Raw genomic sequence first — 22,298 nt, forward strand, 5'->3', positions numbered from 1 at the left:
AAAAAAAAAAATAAAGATTCTAAATCAGTTTAAATACTAATTATTGTATTTTTATTAAAAGTGGTAAATGTAAAACTTACTTTTTAAATTTATTTACGAGAACAATACTAAAATACTTTAAGATTGAAAATTAGCATAAAAGACTTAATCTATACATTAAAAAGTAATAAATTAAATAAAAAAGTTATTGTATTTATGATAAATATATACGTTACTTTAATTATGTAGGAATTATGAAAAGCATTTTTATTGCCTTTTCCAAATTATTTATTATATATTTATTTATACTAATTAAAATGCTTTTAATTATCATAAAATGATGAAATATGAAATAAATAATATTTAAGAAAATCTCCATATTTTAAATGGTCTGCTATGATTTTTATCAAATAAATAAATTAAAATGATATTAATCAATGTATAATTATTAAAAAGAAAATTATAAAATATAGGGTTAATTCCTATTCTCCGCTGCATCGCCACACCACTAGGCCAATTGATTTGTTTGTTAATATATTCACACCAATTTTATTTATCTCTTATTTGGTACTCTAATTGCTCTTTTGCAAAATGACACACCAGTAAGTCATTATCTCATCTCTTACCCCTTCAATACCCTTGTAAGACTAACATAATCATTAACTGAACAACAATTGCCTATTCAATCTAGAAAAACAACAATTGTCACTATCTCATCTGTTAGTTCTAGATTCTAGACGTAGGGTTTGGGGTTAACATCCATATAATATCGAGGTTTAATGTTTTTGTGTTGTTTGATCGGTTGAGACATTGTCGAAAGAGCAATATAGTTGAACTCTCGTCGATGTTGCATAGATGGACATTGATATGAGAGGTATGTGGTGATTCTGATGAGTATTGTAGATTGAGTTCAGCGGAGTGATAAATATAAATTTGTAAGGAGTAGTTTATATTCAAACAAGATAAGCTATTCTTTATCAATAATGTATTTGTTTTATGTTCATATGTTATATTTTCCGTTTTTACTAAAAACCCATTTAATCCAAACTCATAACTGCGGAAACAGTAGAATGACAGATCGATATCACTAATATCTGTGGACACGTTCCGGATAAATATTTCCAAAACTTTTCTTGCTTTCTGCTTTACCACTTCAACAACTTGTCACCTTCGCTAACCTATATTATTTTTTGAAATAAGGCATTTAGTACCTACTATTTTCAAAGTACGGGCGAACAACCATCGATTGGTTACACACATGTCTATTTTCCTGCATGGTTCATGCAACAATTATCATGCATTATTGCATCAAGTCCTAAAATAATCCATTTGAAAAGTTTGTTAGAAGACTCTCATCAACGTGCAAATGAATTGTACACATACTTTATAAACAGATATAAATTTTACACTCAAACATGTACTGAGGGAAGAAAATAATAAACAATGGTGTAGCCGTAAAAGGAGTTATAAAGGATGGTGAATATTTACGAGTTGATATATAATTATATGGACTCGGAAAATAAAGTTGTCTTCTTTTCTTGTGACTGGTATCTAGGGGTGTAATCGGATCGGTTTGGATCGATTTTTGGTCAAAAAAAGGTCCGAACCAATAATATCTTCATCGGTTTGGTTTGGTTCGGTTTCTAACATTTTTCAAAAATATAACCGAACACAACTATTCGGTTTGGTTCAGTTTGGGTTGGTTTGATTGATCGGTTCTTAATATTTTTTTCAAATATTATATTCATCAATATATTTTCCAATATTATATTTTTCAATATATTTTATGCTATTATTTTTTAAAATAATACATTTCATGTCATTTATTTCATGCTCTATTTTTTCAAATAACTTACAAGTTGCACTTAAGCCATATATGAAACAATGACATAGTTTCATTGCGTAATGAAATAAATTCACTATAAAAGTTGAATGTTGACATCGGAATGTTAGAAATAGATTTGAAAATTTAACAAATAGAACACAGAAAAACACCCATCAATTAACATGTTTCCGCCTTAAATACACATAAAAATTATTTTGTAACAAGACTAGAACGAGTTTTGTTGAAGAAGAAATCAAAAAGGTAAAAACAAATATGAAAATTAACGAAGAGAATTTGAACCCAAAGAAGGATACCATAACATATCATAGTGGCAATAGTGAGATAAACATTTGAGGTAGACAACTAGAGAATTAGTTTAGTGAAAGTAAGTTTTTGTGACTTATGGTTTTTACTTTATATGTTTTGGAGTTTAGTTCTAAATGCGTGTTTTGCTTAAAAGAAGAAAGTGAAAACAAAGATGGAAAATGGTTGGAAAGGTACAAAATTTGAGCCTAGTGAAGAGTGGAATAAAGGATTTAGAGCGTAATTATTTCCATTGGTTCGGTTCATCGGTTTGGCGGTTCCTAAAAATTAAAACCGAGAACCGAACCAAACCACATTGGTTTTTATTGGTTTGGTTCGGTTTTAGAACCAAGCCATAAACAATCGATTTTATTTCGGTTTGGTTTGGTTTAAATTATCGGTTTAATTGGTTTTTTCTTATCCACTTACACCCCTACTGATATCAGTGGCGGAGCCACGTTAGGACATAGGGTTGCCATGGCCACCCCAATATTTTAATGAACATGTATATTTATATCTAATAATTGCTTAAAAAAAGACTAATCAGTTAAAATGGCCAAGCGGTTTGTTATGCAGCGTCCATGCTTTAATTCTCTATTAGGCTATTTTATTGTTTTTATATTTTTTTGGCAGTAGGGTGAACATTAAAGTTTGCTCTTAAATTTAACATATACCATCACAACCTTTATATTAGTAGAAATGCATTAAAAATATATATTATGATATAGTTTTAGTATTAATACATAAAATTTTATATATTATTTTATTACAAAATTATTTATCACGATTTGATATTGTTATTGCACTCGCTTATGTGATTGTGGATATTTGTGATTGCGGTTATTATAGGTGTGTTTTACGGATGTTGCAACGTAAATTTTAATTGAGATGTGTTTGAAATATACTATTTAAAAATATTTGATGTTAAGGTTTTTGATTACCTAGAAAATAAATTGAATTTTGATATTTTAAAATTTTGTATTTCAATAAAAATACTAAAAGAACCATAAGTGGAATCGTCTAATGTTATTTTTAAAAGCGTTGAGGTGCATGATTTTAATTCATTATGCAATTGCAGTCCGATGCAATTGTGAAAGTTACTGCATCAGCTATATTGCGGTCGCAATTACACTTACATACTACTATTTAAAATCATACTATATATTATTAATATCCACGGCCCCCTCAAAATATTAGACCTGGCTCCGCCACTGACTGGTATGATCCATCTTCTAGTGAAAGAAAAATAAATAAAAAATATAACACTGTTGAGGTTCGAATGGATAGAAAACACAAATAGTATGACTTTTTCAAATTGACACATAATGTTAGGCTAGTTTATTACATACCTTGTCCTTCAATTCACAACCACGTAAACGAGGATAATGTGTTGTAATCAAGTCCAACCCAATGGGTCATATTGAAAATGACATATAACGGAAATGTTGCATAACAAGATGAAATGAGGAGAAAAGAAATAGAGATACATGAAAAAATGAAGAGGAAAATAATGGAGTATGAGGAAGTAAAGTAGATTTCAAATGAGCGAACACAAAAATTTGAATAATATATGGTTTACAAATAAACTCAGGTTCTAGTGGTGGATATGTGATGGAGGAGGAGGAAGAGGAAGATAAAGAGGAAGAAGAACATCATTCAAATGTATGGATATGAAACTTTTTATTTTTATGTTTAACTTTGTTGGATATGGAGACCATTTATTATTAATTCAATTTTAGTCATGAATAATCTAATTTTATAGTTTTATTTAAATTTATTTTTATAAAATTTTAAAATATTTATTTATTATATTAATGTCAAATTACTATAATTATATTATTATATTTATAATAATATAATTATAATATTTTTGACAATATTGTAAATAATGGTCAGGAGTAACCTATAAAAAAAACAATGAAGATATTTGTGAGAGGCTAAATCCCTCACAAATTTCAACAAGCATGTTAGTTTGCTAGAGTCTTAATCCCAAGCTAATTACCGACACACTTCACTAAACTGCACCACCAAGTATGCGCCTACGCCTGTATGTTTGAAGCAGGAAAATTTGGACTGTATTTTGCAAGGGCATAAACCCCAAACTAAATAACGAGGTGACAGGACCCTCGTAAATCATTTGCGACGGCCAATTTAGCTAGGAAATCTCTCCCCTCATAAATTTTTTGTAGTGAATATCTTGTTATAACTATTTATGTTGGTCTTAAAAATGTGTGTATCATACAATAGAAAATAGCAAGATGAGAACTTTGGCAACTTTGCCAAGTGTCATGATTCTAGGTGACATGCTTTTTTTTAAAGCTTCTATTTTAAGCAATATTCCTATTTTTGTTTTATTTATTTAATATTGGTTTTATTTATTTTACTTTCCACGTAATTAGGTGTCATCCCATGTAAATGTAAATTAAGATACATTATCCATTTTCCTATTTTCTTCAGTATGAATGCACAGTTGAAGGTGGTTTCAAATTCATTTCCCCTTTCCCAAATTTCTCTGTTTTCCCATACAATACTCTTTCAAATACTCTTCAAAATTTATTTCTCTGAATCTATCCTGATCCTAAACCAATTTGAAATTAGGTTTCAAAATATTTTCAATCAACCATCACTGTTTGACAGTTCGACGGTAGAGCTTCAATTGCATTCGCGATTCAATTACTTGAATGCTGGTTTCTCATCGTCCAAAACTTAATCAGTGCATCATCAATGTTAATTTGAAGGTGTATTCTTTCAAATTTTTGTATTTCTTGCTTATTATATATATATATATATATATATATATATATATATATATATATATATATATATATATATATATATATATATATATATATATATATATATATATATATATTATGTTGTTGAAATTGTGAAGAATTAAATCGGAAATATGCCTGTTTTAGAACACACAACCTACAAGATGAAATTCGGTCACCATGGAGGAAGATCTGCCCGTTGACAACCTTCGAACTGGGTGCATTAAAATTAGTTCCCAGGTATGCAAACCAATGGGATTCCACATAATAATATTAGTTTTACTTAAATTCATTTGAATCTATTTTGTTGTGGTATTTAGATATATTGATTGATACATGAAAATTGAAGAACCACAACTATGTGGTCGATGCTGCGACACTTCCTAAAGTTCCTAAAGGAGTAGAAGTTACTCATATCAATCTTAATGACAGTAGTTGTACTGGTCTTGCTTAACGACACTTGATTTTTTATTATGCATAACTTGAACTAATTTGCAGAATATAATTTAACTGGAAGTAAACCTGAACTAAACTATTGTATGTAGCCAATCTATTTGTTTTTCTGGTATTATTGTAGGTTGAATTAGACTTCAACTGAGAATTCACCCCCCAAAAAATCAAGCAAGCATAATGGAAAAAGATGTCAAATTTGTTACTTATTGCTATGATCTGAATTTTGAGCTGTAAGTTTTAGTTATTAATTTTCACCACAATTAAAAATACATGTTTCATAACGTTATTTGTGCTGCAAAATAATCTGGTGTCAGAAAACACATATAATAAAGGACTAATTAGTGTGCCTTTAAGCTCCTGTAACTTCTCATTAATTGGGTTTTAATCTTTGTTAATGCAGGTTGAAGTGTGATAAGTCTCCGACGTCAGCGTTTGAACTCAGATAAGTCTCCTTTTGCTTCTCCAATTTTAATTCATAAGTTAAAAGTTAGTTTTTGGTTTTCCAGTATACAACAGAGAACCTACACTTTCTTTTCAATGTTTGATCTTGATGGATAATCAATGTGGATCAATATACTCAAGCAATTGGAATATGTGTAGAAGATATCAAGGGTTACAAATGTTTTACTCTTGAAAGGCCTTGCTTTTTATTGGTGGCTTTGCTCAAAGGGGAACAACCAAATGTAATATGATACTTGTCATTTGGTCGCCGAGGGTCAAGTGATGAGTTTGATGGCGGAGGTTTTGGCTAGAGTGATGCAGTTCGAGATGACTACTGGATTCTGCATATAAGGCACTGGTAGGCAAAACAATAACAAATGCATGAAAATGCATCTAAGGTGTTTGAAAAGAAGAACTTGATGTAGAAAAAAGGGTTGAGGCAGAAAACTGGAGATGAAGCAGTTGTAGGCAAAACAACTTCTCAATGGGCAGTGGACCCACCATATTTCACGGATTAGGGTGATCTCTTCTTAGGCTTTTGATCCTATATATGTTGAGAAAAAGGAAAATGCAAGAGCATGTCATGATAAATACGAAGGTTAACGTTTCCTTATTTACTTTTCTTGAAAGAGAGAGCACAAGCATGTGATGTTAGAACCGTGTGCTGCTTAAACTATTCAACAATCCATTTTACATAGGATTGATTATATAATTACAAAATAAATAGGAGATTATATAACTATCCTGATAACACTAGCTAGCAACCAACTTTAGAATTGAGAATATCATAAGAATATGTTGAAGAAATTAATGGTATCTTTTTTCTGGTTCAATACATTACACATCTTTTGTTTAGTTTCCTTCTTCTGATTACATTCTCTACATGCTTAACTATTCTCCGTAGATATCGTAAGTGTTTTTCAGTACATATTAGTTGTTGAGAAAGAATAAGGTGAAGAAATGCTTTAATATTATTTTACCGGGAAAATAAGGATAAACCTTGAGGTGTTTTCTTAAGACTTTCTATTGAAAAGATAGTCGATGTTGAAGTTGCAGTTTTCTAGAGATTAGCAAATGACCAGTTCTGCAATGCAAACCATTGCATTGTCATCTCTATAAGCAATTTTCTGCAGAGCTTGGCTTATTTTACTTCCATGCTACCTTTGTTTGAATTCTATCTTTGTATGCTACCCATATATTCCTACAAGAATGTTTGAAAAATCTCTTCCACTTTCCTTTACATGTCATGTTCTCAAGGCATATGCCAGCTTGCCTTTTTGTAGTGCATAATATGCATCTGTCTAGCTGTGTCCCCAGTTGAAAATATACATACTTGGTGTTTTTAATTTTTCATTTTGTATTTTAACAGGTTTTTACGACTTCTGGTTGAGAATTTGCACATACTTGCTTATTATTGCTTGGTGGGTTGTGATCCTTATGGCTTTGATATCTTAACCACTTATAAATTTGGCTCAATGGTTAGTATTTGCAAGTTTATTGCATCAGAAGTACTTCAACATGCATATCATTCAAGTATGGCTTTTTAAAAGATTACTACCTCCATTTTTTATTAAAAATCGCTTTAGGAAAAAAATGTATTTAAATATTAATTGTTTTATAATTTTAATGAATATTAATGATATTTATTCTATTATATCCTTAAACATTTATTATTTTTTCTTATTTCAATTATGTAAATTTATCTTTCAATTATCAAACACAATTTTGTAAAAATATTCATAATTTCTCATTTTCATAAACAATTATTATTTTTCTAATATGTGTGAAAAATACAAAACGACTTATAATAAAAAAACGGAGGGAGTAATACTTATCATTAGAATTATAAAGTGTTAAATAAAATATTTCCCTTTTTAAAAAAAAATAATATTTAATTTAAAATGTCACTTTAAATTTTTTACGCCTTTGACTTTTATCCTAATCTTAATGGCATTTTTTCTTATAAATACCTACCAACTTCAATATAAGAGTAATAAACCATAAAAAAATCTTGCAAATTTGTTACTGTTGTGTATGACGAACCAAATGTCAAAGCCTTTTTGTTTCTTTGCTATCTTGGTTTTAGTTTTTGCAGGTAATAATACTCTCCACCATTGCTAAATTATACTACTAGCTAGCAAATTATATTATAACTCTTACTAATGTTTTCTTCATTTTTTTCTAGCACAGTTCAATGTATTGAGATAGATGGTGAATGCACAAAAATTGTGGGTAATTGTGCTAAATCAGAATGCACCGCTCATTGTAATTCATATGCAAGAGGTGTTAGAGTTTTAAAAGCATCATGTTCATACTTTAACTTATGCACTTGTACTTTCGATCGGCCACCACCAGGAGAAGCAGTTTGCATTGTTGGAATGGGAGTTTGCACTAATGATTGTAACTATGAATGTTGCAATAATAAGTGTCAAAAGAGTTATCCGAATACGGGTAGGGGGACCTGTGTTGATTCTCGGGAGCATGATCTTTGCTTTTGTTCTTATAGACGTTGACTTTATAGTTAACAAAAATAAATACAATAAAATAAATGGTTGTATTCCCTTCTTTATCTAACAATAGTGTTTCAATTGACATTTTCACATTATTGTTACTTTGATTATTATTTTTTCATTTCTATTATTGAATATACTTAATCCTTAATCCAATCATGACCACTGGTTCCTAAGAAGCTGTTGTGGCTTAAAATGAAGGAACGAGATTAGTACCATAGAGTCTATTGTACTAAAACTCTGTTGTAAATCCTATAACAAACAACACAACTATAAATAATATATTTTAGGGTTAAATATATTTTTAGTTCCTCTAAATATAGCGGTTTTCAACTTTAGTCCCTCTAAATATTATCTTTAAAGAATTGTCCTCTTAAAAATTTTAATTTTAACTTTTGGTCCCTTAGGGCAAAATTGTAGCTAAAACGGTATCTAATTCCGTCGCTAAACAAAAAAATAGTCGCTAAAATCGCCGCTACAATTGTCGCTAATTTGTAAAAACTGTTGCTAAATTGCAAGAGGAACCAAAAGTTAAAATTAAAATTTTTAGGGGGACCATTCTTTGAAGAAAATATTTAGAGGGACTAAAGTTGAAAACCACTGTATTTAGAGGGACCAAAAACTTATTAACCCTATATTTTACAATAATGATTTCATATCAGTCAATGAACAAATGAAGTATATATTATAGGTGTGCTACATTTTTTTAAATACTACATATTTTCTCAGTTGAGCGGATACTCAAGGAAAAAGATATTTAGAGGACATGTCTTTGAATTCCAACAACTGCATTTTAATAACGTTTAATTTTTATTATTTTTATAACTTTAAAATAGAACTTCTTCATCTTGAATTATAATCCAATGATGTATGGGGAAGATGTTACCACCTTGCATACCAAGTTTCAAAGTTGGTTGAATTTTATTTGACTTTTTGTTGACTTTAATAAAAAACAGTACTTTTTAATGCAAGTAATAAACCCTAAAAACCTAAAGGAATGAAGCATGACCTATAATAAATGAGATTAATGATAAACCCTAGAAGAATAAGTCAAATTGTTAACTTTCTCTCTTTTTGGTCTTTATGTATTATTTTTTGGCAAAATACTCTTTTTGGTCCCTTATGTTAAATTGGAGTTCATTTTGGTCCCTTAACTTCAAAAAGTGTCATATTGGTCCCTTAACTCTTCAAAAGGTGACATTTTAGTCCTTTTTGTCATATTAGCGACGGAAATAGCGACCAATTTTTGAGTTTTTCCGTCGCTAATGTGACAAAAAGGACTAAAATGACACCTTTTGAAGAGTTAAGGGACCAATGTGACACTTTTTGAAGTTAAGGGACCAAAATGAACCCCGAGACTAACATAAGGGACCAAAAAGGGTATTTTGCCTAATTTTTTTAATTTTGAATGATGAATGCATATGAGGCTCAAAGATCAAATGAAATGGTCATGATATGTTGATACGGAAGAATAAACAGATGAAAATCTTTGGGTAAAATTTAGGGTATGACACCACATAGAACTTTTTAAGGAATACCCTCTCTAACTGACTCCAGATATGTATGGAGTGAGGAGGAAGTGTGATAAACCATTTAAAAGTGTTTTTATTCATAGAATATGGAAAGTATTTCATCTTCAGATTCTCATTATTGGCAATATCACCAACCTTAGTTTGATACCTAGAAACGTGTTCGACTGTGGATTTGTTGGTGTCTTCAGCAAATTTTGTGAATTTGGGGACTTTCCACCCTCCAGGAAGTTCGCTCTGCATCACATATTCTGATAGTGTGGACACATAATTGGGTCTATGGAGGAAAATATTAAGCCCATTTTGGACCAAAATCTATTCGACATCGTTAGCTATATTTTTTCCCCTCCAAGTTTTTTTGTTAGATATTACTAAATATGGTCAGCGTCCTAGTGTCTGTTCATCAACCCTACTATTGGGTTGTTTTGACCTACATACTTTTCGTCCTCTTTTAGAGTGGGATATTTTGTTAGTCAAAATCCCAGCAGTTGTGTCCCTTGGTTAACACCCCCCAGCTGTTCGGCGTTTCCACATAACTGACATTTGAGATTTGAGGAGTTGGTCACACCTGGGCCTGAGGAGCACCGAAGAAATCGGCTATTTTACTCATTTGGTTGGCTAGTAATTCATAACTCTCGTTGGTGTTCTGAATCAAGGCGTTGAACACCATCCCACTCTGCTAGGTAAGCTTGTTAACCATCTCGTGGTTACTTTCGCTCATCTGTTGCATCATAGACATAAGAGATGTCATGTTCAACGTCACCATTTTCTGAGGAATATAACATTACCCTCCCAGTAGTGGCTCCATTCGACTGAGGTTATTTATAGTTGAAGTTGAGGCAGGATGCGTATTATAAGGTGATGTCGTAGCCACTGCATTTTCAGCATACGTCAATGTACCTATTTGTAGGCCTACCATAACCGTTGGGGGCATACCATATTGTTAATTTCCACTACACATAGGAAATGATAAAATTGAAAGATAAGGTAGCCTAGGGTCTCCTGGAGTTGGAGTTATGACCGTGGGATTAATTTGGAAACTCCCTGATTATGGTGGGGCACTGCCTCATCCGATATTAGCGATGATACTGGCTTCAAAGATACTGTAGGAGCAATTGTTCCAACTTGGGTTAAAACAACAACCTCTCCAACATCAATCCGAACGGTTGTTCTCTTAGATTTGGAGAATTTCTCTGTGGGTTAGAAGTAGGAGTGTTATTCAAAGGTGGACGCGTCATTTCATGGAGAGATTTACTAATTCTTAAACACATACATTCATCAACATTGGGAACATTTCATGCATGAATAACAATTTATAAAGAATGCAACACTTATGAAATTGGAAAATTTTGAACAAAAGGGTCCAACTAGGCGTGCCAACTTGTTTACCGGTGATTTTGGAAAACAATCAGTTAGTTTTTAATAATTACTAGCAAGATCAAACTAGAAAATCCTATGACATTTTTTGCATAATTACTTAAGAAAAAGTGTTTAGGTGTTGTTGTAAGTGTAGAAATCGACTTTAAAAATGACTAGAAATATTTGAAAGTATAAAGGAAAGCGAAAGTTTCAAATGTGTTGATGTATATTATAAAATAAACTGCAAATGAACAAGTAAAAACTAGGAAGGTAAGCAAAATTAGATGAAAAGTGCTTTGCTTTAATATAAAATTTGGGCTGCAGAATCATACATATTTCTCACAGACTCGTTCTCACTTTGACTTGGGTACTTAGAATTTCGTAGAGATTTTACAATGACGTTGCCACCTTGTTCCTAACGCTGGAAACACTATATATACTAATATATAAATAACTGCCTTTAATGGATATGTTTTCAACATTCGACACGTAGCCTGCTGCATGGTTTCTAACCTTCTGGCTTTCACGCGTTCTCGATGCATGGATAAGACCAATTGTATAATGTTTTATCTGTTTTCTCACTTAGTGGGGGTAGGGTCCATGGTTTACGTTCTTCCTCTTCCTTGTGGAAAGATTTATCTCTTCTTGGAGAAAAATAGGAAGGTGATACATATTGATTTGTTGATGGTGTATTTAGAAAAGTTGAGTCGGGGTTCTCAAACTTCCATTTTGAAGGACCCTTGGTTAAGGAGAATTTCCCTAAAGTCTAAGTTTTCTGGTTAGTTTTCCATCTATCCTCTGTATGATGGCTTGGTGGGAGAGATAAGGGTGGTTGTTAATGGGATTTTGACTTGGGATCTTTGGTGGTGCAAATCCTTCTTCTTTAGAGGGATACCCATTCTTTTTATGATTTTCTATTTTTACTTTAAGATGTTATTCTTACCCAAGAGTAGGATAAGTGAATTTGGATGCACTCTAGAGATGGTTATTTTTTTATGACTTCATCTTATCTTGTCCATCGGGTTAACCCGGCCATTTCTACGGTTCCACCTCTAGAAGAAAGATAAATTCTTCTCCCCATCTGGAGTAGTAGGGTCTCGTCTAAGATCTTCGCCTTCTCCTATATACTTTTTCAAGTAGACTCCTATTTAGAGTTAACTTGTCTAAAAGAGGGGTGATTTGATATCCTATTAGGATTTCATATCACTTGTGTGGTATTTGGTGAAGACGGTTGCTCATCTTTTTGCTACTTGTGAGATAATCTTGTCGTTATGGTATATAATTTTTAAATGCTTGGGTTGTAGATAGTTATCCCTCACGATCCTTTGGTCTGTTTTGAGTTTTTTGTTTCCTTAATGGGTAAGGCTAATGGTAGGGGTGGCTATCGTATGGCTCGACACGCTGTAGTTTGGTTCATTTGAAAAGTCTGTAATTATATTATCTTTAGATAAATATGAGGTGAACTCTAACATCATCACGAATTGACTTCTGAATCTTATGCTTTATTTGCACCAATAGCGAATCGCGTGTTTACCTTGACTTAGAGATTGGTGAGAGATTTTCTTGTTCTCCTTCTATGGGAATTGATTTCTTAATGGTGAATCATTTTGATTTAAGATATAATTTATGAATAGCGATGTGTTTTTTTAGTAGTTGATGGGTTTTTTTTTTTTTGTAATCAAGAAAATATATTAAACGGAGAACAAAGGGGTTCTCCAACCCGATTACAAAGGCGGAGCGGGGATGCTCGACAAAAAGAAAAATTACACACCAAATACCCTTACGAAAGAAATAAGAGCGGATCCTTACTAAAGTCGTAAAAAGAGTAATTGGGATGAGTTATCTCTCCACAAAAAGACCATTTCCAAACCAAGAACTTGATGTTCCAAACGGTGTTGTTAATGCTCCAAGCTTCCTTCCTAAAACGCACTCCATTCCTAATTAACCAAAAGGACCAAACGGTGGCTAGCCACACCACATCCAATTTACTATCTCTAATCCTATGAGATCGGAAAAACAAGTGCCACTCCATAAAATGCGGTAAACACTCCTTTTCCCTATTTCCCCCTTTACCAATCCAATAAGCAATGTCATTCCATATCTTTGTACCCACCAAACATCCAAAAAAGAAATGATTCCTATCCTCCGGGACATTACCACACAATACGCATTTAGTATCCTCAAAAGACAAATTCATACCTCTATACACCAAACCATCAATCGTTGGAAGTCTATCGAGAAAAAGTCTCCAACCAAAGGCCTTGATTTTGAACGGGACCCCCGACTTCCACAAAATACTAAAAACACCATCATGAACATTAGGAGGTCCGAACGGAATATGAAACTTCAAATAAAAATTATAACACGAAACCACCGAAAAATCCAACAACGGTCCTTCGGTCCAACTAACCGAGTCGCAACCTTGTCTCCACCCGGTAAATTCTTCCACCGGCCCTTCAACTTTAACAACTCCGCTTCTAAAAGATTTTCTTCCCCCCTTATACCAAAATCATCCCAACACCACGAATCTTCAATCCACCCCCCCCCCATTCCCGCCACCGAAACGCCCTTCAAAATAGAATTTAAAAATAATTCTGGGAATTCTTCTTTCAAAGGAATTCCTTCCAACCAAGAGGTTTCCCAAAACGGCGTGTGGAACCCGTTATGAACATTAAATTTAACCTTGTCAACCATCGGATCCGCATGCAACAAAGAATTTATCTTAACCAAGTCCCTCCACCAAATAGAAGAAGAAGAAGAAACTTTACGGTAAAAAGAGGTAGAATTACTAACCTTACAATTAATCAAAACGGATGTCGATAAATCACCGTACCGGCCTTTTAAGACATTAAGCCAAAGAGAATTTCCACCTTGAAGAATTCGCCACCTCCACTTGTTAAGAAGAGAAATGTTGAATAACGCTATGTCCTTCACGCCAAGCCCGCCTTTATCCATGGGAAGACAAACATCTTTCCATCTAACCCAATGAATCTTTTTTTTCTCCTCTAATCCTCCCCAAAGAAATTTACTTTGTAAACTATTAAATTTCTTCACCACCTTCGACGGCATTTTGTAAAAAGACATAGTGAAGATGGAGAGGGAACTAAGCACCGACTTCAAAAGCGTGATCCTACCTCCTAAATTCAAGAAGCGATTAGTCCAACCATTCAGTCTAGCTTTTGTCTTGAACAAAAGCGGATCCCAAGTAGCTTCCAACCTTGGATTATGCCCAATCGGAATTCCAAGGAAATTAAACTTGCTTTCCTCCACCTTACAAGATAAAAAGTGAGACGCGGCTTCCAAAAAATGAGAACTAAGATTAATACCAATCAACTTACTCTTGTGATAATTAATCCCAAGACCCGACACAAGTTCAAAGGCTCTAAGAACCGCCTTGATTGCCCGAATATGCTTCCAACTACCATCCCCCACCAATAAAGTGTCATCCGCAAATTGGAGGATATCCACTCTACTATTTCCTTTGATGGTAAAACTTTGAAATTCCTCTAACTCAATAGATTTACTCACTAATGCCGTGAGCGCTTCCGCTATCAAAACAAAGAGAAAAGGAGAAAGAGGGTCTCCTTGTCTCAACCCTTTAGACACACCAAACTCTCTCGAAGGGCTCCCATTCACCAACACTGACATGTCACTCTTAAACACCAATAGATCCATCCATTTCATCCATCTATTACCGAATCCCAAAGCTTTGAACATGAATCAGAGAAAAGACCAACTCACCTTATCATATGCCTTTTCGAAATCTACTTTGAAAAGAGTGCATTTACTTCCCGTCCTCTTCGCATAATCAACCACCTCATTCGCTACAAGCACCCCATCTAACAAATATCTTCCGGGAACGAAAGCGGTTTGTCTAGATGAAATAATAGAATTTAGTACCTTTTTAAGTCTCCCCGCCAAAAGCTTAGCCGCCACCTTATAAATACAACCCACCAAGCATATGGGCCTATAATCATCCAAACTCAAAGGGTTTTGCTTCTTTGGAATTAGAGTTAAAAAAGATGACGTGATGGACTTAGACAAATTGTTCCCTCCAAAAAAGTAGTTAAAGAAATTAAATAAGTCTTCTTTTAAAAAGAACCAACAATTTTTAAAGAAGAGGAATGAATACCCGTCCGGACCCGGGCTTTTGTCTCCTCCACACTCCCACACCGCCTCTTTAATCTCCTCTTGAAGAAAAGGTTTCTCCAAAAAATCCGCTTCTTCCTCACTAAGGGTCTTGAAAGGAATACCCTCTAAAATAGGTCTAGCATACTCCTCTTCGGCAAACTTCTTCTCAAAATGTTTGAACACCGTCTCCCTAACGTCATCCACCGAATCCGCCATACCGTCCGAAGAAAGGATCGGACCGATATGGTTAGTTCTTCTTCTTTGTTTCAACACCTTATAGAAAAACTTACTATTGGAGTCTCCTTCTCTAATCCAACACAATCTCGACTTTTGAAGCAACATATTTTCTTTAATTCTCAAGTTCTTCCAAAAATTACAACAAGCTTCCTTCCTATTCTCCATCACACTATCAAAGTCGAAGACATCATCGGAAGCCAATACCTCATCGGCCACGTTCATCTTATTCACACCCTCCTCCATCTCCAAATCAATTCTACCAAACACCTCCTTATTCCAAGCTCTCAATTTAATTAATAAAATTTTGAGCTTTTCCTTTAACACGAAATCTCCTCGCCCCTCCACCTTAATACTTTTCCATTCCTTCTCCACAAAAGGAATAAAAGAGTCATACCTAAACCACTCATTATTGAACTTAAATGGCTTAGGACCCCAATTCCTATGATCCTTAACGATCCAAATTGGACAATGATCCGAAATATCCCTATCACCGATGAGTTGACCCGTAACCTCCCATCTAGACACAACATCGTTGGAAACAATGAAACGATCAATTCTACTCATCGACTTCCCATCACCACTAAACCAAGAAAACTTTTTTCCTTTGCAAGGAATATCCACCAACTCGCTTTTATCAATGAACTCCGAAAAAAGCTCCATCTCTCTATTATTCACATACAAACCGCGACCCTTCCTTTCTCTAGAATTCTTTATTGCATTGAAATCTCCTCCCACTATCCAATCCCCATCCTTAAAGACCTCCTTTAACTCAAGCAACTTCTTCCATAATTCCATCTTTTTAGTCCTAAGGCACGGAGAGTACACATTAATCAAGTAGTAAAACTTATTCTCCCAACAAGCTTTTATCCCTAAATAACCTTCACCTCTAAAACTATTAATAACCTCCACTTTGTTATTCCATAAAATGAGCAATCCTCCCGACCTACCAATCGAGTTAGAGAAAGAAAAATCTACCTCCGAAGAATGCCAAAAAGACTTGGCCAAGTCACCCTCCATGTTAACAATTTTTGTTTCTTGAATTAGAAAAACATCCGCGTTACCTCTTTTAATCAACGCACCAATCCTCCTTCTTTTGAGCACATTCGCTCCCCCCCTAATATTCAATGAGCCTATAATCATTGTTCACCTTCTTTATTCTCCTTCCTTACCTCCCCCAACTCCAAAGATTCAATCTTAGACAAAAGGTTGTTCCTACCCTTCGCATCAACCACACCAAGCGCCACAAATCTCTAGACAATTCTTATCCTTTATGGTTTTTTAGTAGTTGATGGGATATAATTTCCATGAATGAAAAAACTCCCAGCAAGAAAAATAAAAACCATTCAATTAATGAGTTTGTAAAAGATTAACTACTATCATTGAAAATATAAAATTTGAGACTTTTCATTATTATATTCTTAAAAAAAACCATTCAACATATTTTACATTATTATTTTAGATTCTGGTTTGGTAAAATCAAAAGCTAACTTTTTTTACTTTTGGCCTTACAAGTCACAAAATTAAAAAAATTTGTTTTGTTTGGTAATTATTTTTTATTTTATAGTTTGTAATTTTTTTAAAGATTATTTTATGACTTTATCTCAAATTCTTCACTTTTTATATTTATTATTTTAAATAAATTTTGTCTATCTTTAGCACTTTATTATAATTTAAAATAAAATAAAACATTTTAAATGCATGAATAGAAAAGTCAAATTTTATACCTAAAAAAATTATTAAATATTTTATACCATTTTTTCTATAATATTTTTCATCTTTTCTGTTCCAGCTTCCTCCATTCTTTTTCCTCCATTGATTCCAGCCTCAGTCTCCATTATTGCTTCCTCTTACTCTATCTTTCTGTCCATTGATAAAATTTACATATATCCAATTAATATATTTTTATATAATATTTAATTATATATATATATATATATATATATATATATATATATATATATATATATATATATATATATAGGTTTAATGGATATGCATTGTCAGTGTAAAATTCTTTACACAGTCAGTGCATTACAACCATTTACAAATATTATTTTATATATATTTAAAATAAAATTCAAAATTCAATAAATATTTAACGGTTACAATTTACTGACAGTGTAAAACTGATTTACACTGTCAATGTATTTGATATTTCTTACTCTCATCTCTCATTTAAAAATGCTCTCACTTGATATGCTCCATATATATATATATATATATATATATATATATATATATATATATATATATATATATATATATATATATATATATATATATATATATATATATATATATATATATATATATATATATATATATATATATATATATAATTGTTTACCTATGTTCATTGTTGTTTAATTTTAATAAAAAATAATTTATTATTAATAATATATAAAAGATTGTATAATCATTTAACTATTAATTAATACTATTATTTTATTTTATTTTTCATTTATCAATTAATATTGAAATTGCTATTTTACCAAAAAATTTAATTAACTCATCAATGACCAATTATTTAGTTGCTAATTTTTTGTGGTCCTTTTTGAGTTTTTGTCGAGTAGTTTGTCTCATCTCTTTAATATATCTTGCTTACACAAATAAAAAAACTATAAACTATATTCATCTACTATTAACAACTAACTTCAAATATTTTTATTAAATAATGCTCTAATACGAAAAAACCAGATAAAAAAACTATAAACTATCATTCATCTACTATTAACAACTAGTTTATAAACTATCAAATATTTTTATTAAATAATGCCTTAATACGAAAAATCAGATAAAAACGTCAAAAACCAAATCTGCAATCCACCCATGGGTTGGTTTATTCCATTATTTTATTATATTTTGGTCAAAAGTGTGGCATTTAGACTTTTCTTTTAAAAGTGTCGTATATTAGGAATAATATTTAAAAGTCTAATTACAAAGTCTAATACTTATCAATCACAAAAAAAAAAAAAAGTCTAATACTTATCAATTAAAAAAAAAAGACTTATATATATAAAATCTCCTACATTAAATTGTCTATGCTTTAGATCATTATCCTAATCTCAATGTTTATTTTTTTATAAATACCAACATCATCATAGGAGTAAAACAACAACAGAAAAAAATTTGCAAATTATTACTATTGTGTAATGACGAACCAAATGTCAAAATCTTTTTGTTTCTTTGCCATCTTGGTTTTAGTTCTTGCAGGTAATAATAATCTTCTCCACAATTACTCATGTTATTAAATTATAAATCTAATTGATTTTTCTCATTTTTCCAACCACAGTTCAAATTATCGAGATAGAGTGTGGTGAATGCTCACAGATTTTGGGTAAATGTGGTGAAGTAGAAGATTGCACTACTCGGTGTAAATCTTATGCAAGTGGTGTTCGTGTTTTAAAAGCATCATGCTCATTCTTAAACTTGTGCACTTGTTCATTTGATCGACCACCACCAAAACTAGCAGCACCTCCTTGCGCTATTGGTTTGGGAGTTTGCACTAATGAACATAATTATGAATGGTGTAAGAAAGAGTGTCAAAGTAAATATCCTAACTCGGGTTTTGGGAACTGTGTAAAAGAATTTGATCAGAATATTTGCCTTTGTGTGTATTACAATTGAGATTGTACTAAATTGGAGTATAAAATACAATCAAATATTATTTGTTTATTTGAAGAAATGTTTTTTTTTCTTGTGTTCAGTGTTTTATTTTTTCTTTTGATATAAATGATAATTTATTTATTAGAGTTAAGTCAAGTGTTTCTTTAAACTAGTATTATTGATGATGGTAGAGGTTACTTTTATTATAATATACGAGTCATATAAAAATTATAAAAATAATTTTTTATTATGTATTTATAATTCTTTTTTAATATATAGCAAGTAACGAAGTTATTAAATAATTAATAAATATGTTTTTAATTATCATCAAAATTATTGAATATATAATGATTTGTAAATAATTAAATTTTCATATTTTAAATAGAAATTATTCTATTATTTTAATAAAAATAAAGATTATACATTAATTTAAATATATTTTTGTGTTCATTGTTTTATTTTTCCAAAGCTTGGAATGATATTTTTTTTATTAGATTTATATTAAATATTTCTTTAAAACTGTATTATTGATAATTGTAGAGGTTAATTTTATTATAATATACGAATTATAAAAATATTATTTAAAAATCCAGTTTTATTACTTATTTGTAATTATTATTTATATATAACAAGTAACGGGGTTATTAAATTATTAAATTATATATTTTTAACTATCATAAAGATATTGAATATGTAATAATTTATAAATAATAAAATTTTCATATTTCAAATTGAAATTATGCTATTTTTTTTAACAAAAAATAAAGATTCTAAATCGGTTTAAATACTAATTATGTATTTTTATTAACAGTGGTAAATGTGAAACTGGTTTTTAAATTTATTTAGGAGAACAATATTAAAATACTTTTTGGTATAAATTAAAGATTGAAAATTAGCATAAAAGACTTGATCTATCTTAATCTTAATCTTAATCTTAATCTTATATATAAATCCAAGGTTGTCATGATGGCAACCCTAGCCACATGTCACCTTGGTAGTATCTTTAAACAAAATTAGCCACATGTCACTTTGACGGTAAATCTAAATAAAAATCTTAATTTTAACTTTTACTAATTTAACCCTACATTAAAAATATAATAATCATCATAATAATATAATATAATATTCAGTCACAAATATTAATAATTATATAAGTATGTAATATATAATATTTAACTTAAATTTTTATATTAATATAGTTTAAGAATTCATTTTTTTATACTTATAAAATTATGTGTTAAAATTATTTATATAAAATTACTTTATTTATATAAGTAATATAATTTATACAATCCCCTAATTCTAAATTTTATTATTTGATATTATATTAAATATAACTAATAATAATTATTATTATATAAATAATGTATAATAACATAATGTTTAACTAATAATAGTAAGAGATAATAATAATAATAATAATAATAATAATAATAATAATAATCATAATAATAATAATAATAATAATAATAATAATAATACTAATAATAATAATAATAATCTCCTTAATATAAATCTAAGAATGTCATCATGACAACCCTAGACACAAACCTAATCGTAATGCTTATTATTTAATATCTTTTAGATTTAAAAATAAAAATAAATTTTTATAATTTTATATTTAATTAGTTTTGTTAAAAAAATTCCAACTATTGTTATAAATGAGTAATAATATTTTAATTAAATTAAAAAATAAAATGATTGTATGTAATTTGTATGTAATTTGTAACAAAAAATGTTAAAATTATTTATATAAAATTACTTTATTTATATAAGTAATATAATTTATACAATCCCCTAATTCTAACTTTTATTATTTGATATTATATTAAATATAACTAATAATAATAATTATATAAATAATGTATAATAACATAATGTTTAACTAATAATAGTAAGAGATAATAATAATAATAATAATAATAATAATAATAATAATAATATTGATAATAATAATAATAATAATAATAATAATAATAATAATCTCCTTAATATAAATCTAAGAATGTCATTTTGACAACCCTAGACACAAACTTAATCCTAATGCTTATTATTTAATATATTTTATATTTAAAAATAAATATAATATTTTATAAAATTCAAACTATTGTTATAAATGATTAATAATATTTTAATTAAATTAAAAAATAAAATGATTGTATGTAATTTGTATGTAATTTGTAACAAAAAATTAAAAGTCCTTATTATTTAATTTATTTTAGATTTAAAATAAAAATAAATTTAATATAAGTTCATATTTTATTAATTTAAAAAAATTCAAACTATTGTTATAAATGATTAATAATATTTTATTTAAATTATATAATAAAATGGTTGGAAGTAATTTAATTAATCATTGGTATACAAATGAAATAAAAAAAATTTGAGTATTAAAAATCAATTTTTTTATATCTAAACCTTACTTATTTCATTCATTTTTTCAATCATTAATTAATTACTTTTATAAAAAGATCTAATTCTAATATAGTAAATTTTTTATATTGTATCCAAATATTAAAAATCTTACTTATTTCATTTATTTTTTCATTCATTAATTAATTAATATTATAATTTTTGAATTAATTATAATAAATGTAATGGATATCAATGTAATTATATTATAAATTTAATTATAATATTTTAGTGAATATAATGTTGTTTTAATATAGAATATCAATGCATAATTGAAATATAATCACCATTTAATTAATTAACCTCTCTATTAGAATTCTACGTTAACAAAACTGATACATTTATTTCAATAAAAAAATTGATACATAGTACTCATATTTACGTTAGCATTCATATAATATAATTCATATTTATATTACTTAATATTTTGTAACTTTCATATAGATATTAATTCATATTAATATTAATATTTTTATTATTCATTATAAATACCTCTTTTATTATCTCTCTTTGATCATCTCATCACACACGGGCCTCTCATCACACACGAAATTTTTAAAAATCAGTGATTAGTGTTGTTTTGTTGTTTGTTTATATTTCTTCTATGATAACTCTAACATTTGAGATTTTGAGTGGCAAGATGTCAAAATTACTATCAATGGTTAGTATTGTAAACATATCATCAAGTATATCATATTTTGTATTTTATTTTACATGATTAACTTTATGCTTTGTTGTT

At 29.8% G+C, this 22,298-nt stretch overlaps 1 protein-coding gene and 2 long non-coding RNA genes across 3 annotated transcripts; all 3 read left to right on the forward strand.

Annotated features, from left to right (window-relative positions):
* The first annotated feature begins 4,584 nt into the window (after nucleotides 1-4,584).
* LOC131626356 (uncharacterized) lies at nucleotides 4,585-7,241 on the forward strand. The gene is made up of 4 exons (XR_009291107.1): nucleotides 4,585-4,845; nucleotides 5,029-5,121; nucleotides 5,459-5,564; nucleotides 5,735-7,241. It is a non-coding gene; the product is annotated as an uncharacterized LOC131626356 (long non-coding RNA).
* Nucleotides 7,242-7,778: 537 nt separating this feature from the next.
* Nucleotides 7,779-8,375, forward strand: LOC131626357 (uncharacterized). Its single transcript, XR_009291108.1, has 2 exons — nucleotides 7,779-7,870; nucleotides 7,966-8,375. It is a non-coding gene; the product is annotated as an uncharacterized LOC131626357 (long non-coding RNA).
* A 10,294-nt stretch (nucleotides 8,376-18,669) lies between these two features.
* On the forward strand, nucleotides 18,670-19,180 carry LOC131626358 (putative defensin-like protein 179). The gene is made up of 2 exons (XM_058897176.1): nucleotides 18,670-18,754; nucleotides 18,834-19,180. The coding sequence occupies exons 1-2, from the start codon at nucleotides 18,694-18,696 to the stop codon at nucleotides 19,166-19,168; spliced, it is 396 nt and encodes a 131-aa protein (XP_058753159.1). The 5' UTR covers nucleotides 18,670-18,693; the 3' UTR covers nucleotides 19,169-19,180.
* The last annotated feature ends 3,118 nt before the right edge of the window (nucleotides 19,181-22,298 follow it).

Source organism: Vicia villosa, unplaced genomic scaffold (genome assembly GCF_029867415.1).
Source record: "Vicia villosa cultivar HV-30 ecotype Madison, WI unplaced genomic scaffold, Vvil1.0 ctg.000283F_1_1, whole genome shotgun sequence".
Classification (NCBI taxonomy): Eukaryota; Viridiplantae; Streptophyta; class Magnoliopsida; order Fabales; family Fabaceae; genus Vicia; species Vicia villosa.